General features: G+C 33.1%; 1 protein-coding gene across 1 annotated transcript in view; it reads left to right on the top strand.

The window, feature by feature from the left end:
- The window catches only part of LOC109127210, a 2,272-nt gene continuing 1,070 nt past the window's right edge, over positions 1,115 to 2,316 (top strand). The window contains exons 1-5 of the mRNA XM_019231732.1: positions 1,115 to 1,150; positions 1,481 to 1,570; positions 1,682 to 1,936; positions 2,036 to 2,080; positions 2,168 to 2,312. Coding sequence (XP_019087277.1) covers positions 1,508 to 1,570; positions 1,682 to 1,936; positions 2,036 to 2,080; positions 2,168 to 2,312 — 508 coding nt within the window. The 5' untranslated portion in view covers positions 1,115 to 1,150; positions 1,481 to 1,507. The remainder of the gene's footprint in view (positions 1,151 to 1,480; positions 1,571 to 1,681; positions 1,937 to 2,035; positions 2,081 to 2,167; positions 2,313 to 2,316) is intronic.

The following is a 2,316-nucleotide window of genomic DNA, read 5'->3' on the forward strand; positions in this document are numbered from 1 at the left end:
GGGGGGGGGGGAAATTATTCGGATTAATATTAATAGTAGAACTGAAATGGTTTCGGCCTTCAGTTATTTATTGTTAATCGTAGAACTCAATTTATCAATTTCAAAAATTAACACAATAGCATTCCTGTAAATAAGTTGGAACTCCAGGATTTTTTTTATAAACTGCTGCAAAAATGTATATATAGATATTTTACATATGTTTTGCTTATTTTTTGTTAATATCTATTCAACATTTCAAAGAATAAAAACATGACTAATTTACTGCCATATATAAACAATCACACCTACCATTTACATTTATATACAACTTAATGTAAACTATATTCAATATATCAAACAATCAAATAATTTATAGATAGATGATTTCTGATAGTCATAAAATAATATAAATATATAAAAACCAGTTCAGAGAGATGGTGCAGGATAAAACCTTTCGTATAGTCGTTGTAAGGGAGGGAGGGATCAGAGAGCAGGGAGTAGGTTTTGTCATAAATCTCTCTTCGCAGATTTGACAGCGCTGACATTATCAAATCTATTGTTGATGAAAATTGAGACGGTGGAATCAGAAAATAAAGGCACTCATGCTTCAATTCTTTTTTTTTTTTTTAAGGAAAAAAAAAAAGAATCAGTATATATTAGGATATATATGAATAAATTTGACACTTTATGATTAATATTCACAACCCCCTTATCAAAATTAAACCAAAATTGTGTCGATAATTTTTTTTTTCTCAACTAGTAATAGTATATACTCAACTAGTAATAGTATATACACATATATCTATTAAACTATTTTTTTAGAAAAATCTAACAATATAAAAAAAAAAACAATATATGCTTTTACTAAAAAATAATAAAACTTCACCCCAAAAAAAACTAAAAATAATAAAAACTGCAAGGAAGGTATTCCTTATGTTGGGTTCATTTTGGGTTTCGTTGGGCCTGTTATTCTATTTTCTATTTCTAGTATCAATAAAAGAGATGATAAGCGTTTAAAAAAAAAAAAGTTTAAATTTGGGTCTTATGAGTCAAATAAAAAGCCCAATAACTTTGTCGGTTGATATAAAACAATGTTTCTAGGGTATTATTTTGTTTCCTACAAAGCCCAATCCCGAAACTAATTTGGCGAATCAACTTTTCGAGAGGAAAGGTATATATGTTAGCTTGTTTCGTTCTTTGATCGGATCTCTTTGTTTTGTCGAATCTCGAAAAGATTAATAATCTTCACATGATAGTTAGATTTTAGTTTCAGAGGTTGATCATTCCCACCCTGATTTGGTGAATCACTCGCTTTTCATAACGGCTGCGTGGAAATAAATTAGGGTGTCTGTTGTTGATATATATATGCAGTTTTTGTCTGTCCTCAAAAGCATGCATGGTGAATTTGATAGATGTTCAGAATTGCGGTTTAGTGTTGTTGGGCTATTAAAATCTCAATTTGAATCTAATCCTCCAATTTTTTTTTTTTTTTTTTAATTAGGTTTTTGGTGACAGAGATTTTCCAAGAATGCCGTCTGTGTTCGAGTGTCCTCACCCCTATGGGATTTCGGTTTCGGGCATCATGTTTAATGTAATTGGATTTCTGATTCCTCAATCAATCAGTCGCGGTTTCAAGATTTTGCATTTTTTTTTTTTAAAAACACGAACGTCATATATACCTTTTTATTTTTTGGTTTTGAAGAAAGAGGGAAACCCATATCGCGTGAACCCTATAACAGGCAAGTCCTATTTGGTTGACCCATCTCTCTTACCGCCGGGTGAGCTGAGGAGGCTGCTGGGGTTGCCCCCTTCCGATGATGATGATTATGTTGATGATGTTGATTATACACTGCCGCCCATCATAGAACCTTTTATCATTCCTGACTCTCCCGCACCATCGTCGTGGCTGCCATTGGAATCTCTTGGTTATCCTACACACGAGAAGATTACACCTCGGGTAATTTTTTTTTGTTTTTTTTTTGGCTCTTTTTTTTTAATTAGTAACCTCCGCAGATTTTGATTTTTGACTCTCTCAATCAATCAATCAATCTATCAGGACTTACTTGGCAAAGTTGGACTTCATTGCTACAATTTTCAAAAGGTATCTCTCTCTCGACTGTGTCTTGTCGACTATTTTATTGATTTCTTTCTAATGCGAAGTTCGTCTTATTTTGTTTTGACCTTGTAGGGGACAAACTTCCAATATATGTGTGCATTTGGGAATATCCGCAAGGATACTGGAATACTTCCTTCCCTGGTACACAATTCCACTGGCGACACTTCCTTAACCGAATTCGAATCAAGGGCTCGGTATAATGAGGTTGAGGAGAAACGTTG

Source organism: Camelina sativa, chromosome 11, assembly GCF_000633955.1.
Source record: "Camelina sativa cultivar DH55 chromosome 11, Cs, whole genome shotgun sequence".
NCBI classification, from domain to species: domain Eukaryota; kingdom Viridiplantae; phylum Streptophyta; class Magnoliopsida; order Brassicales; family Brassicaceae; genus Camelina; species Camelina sativa.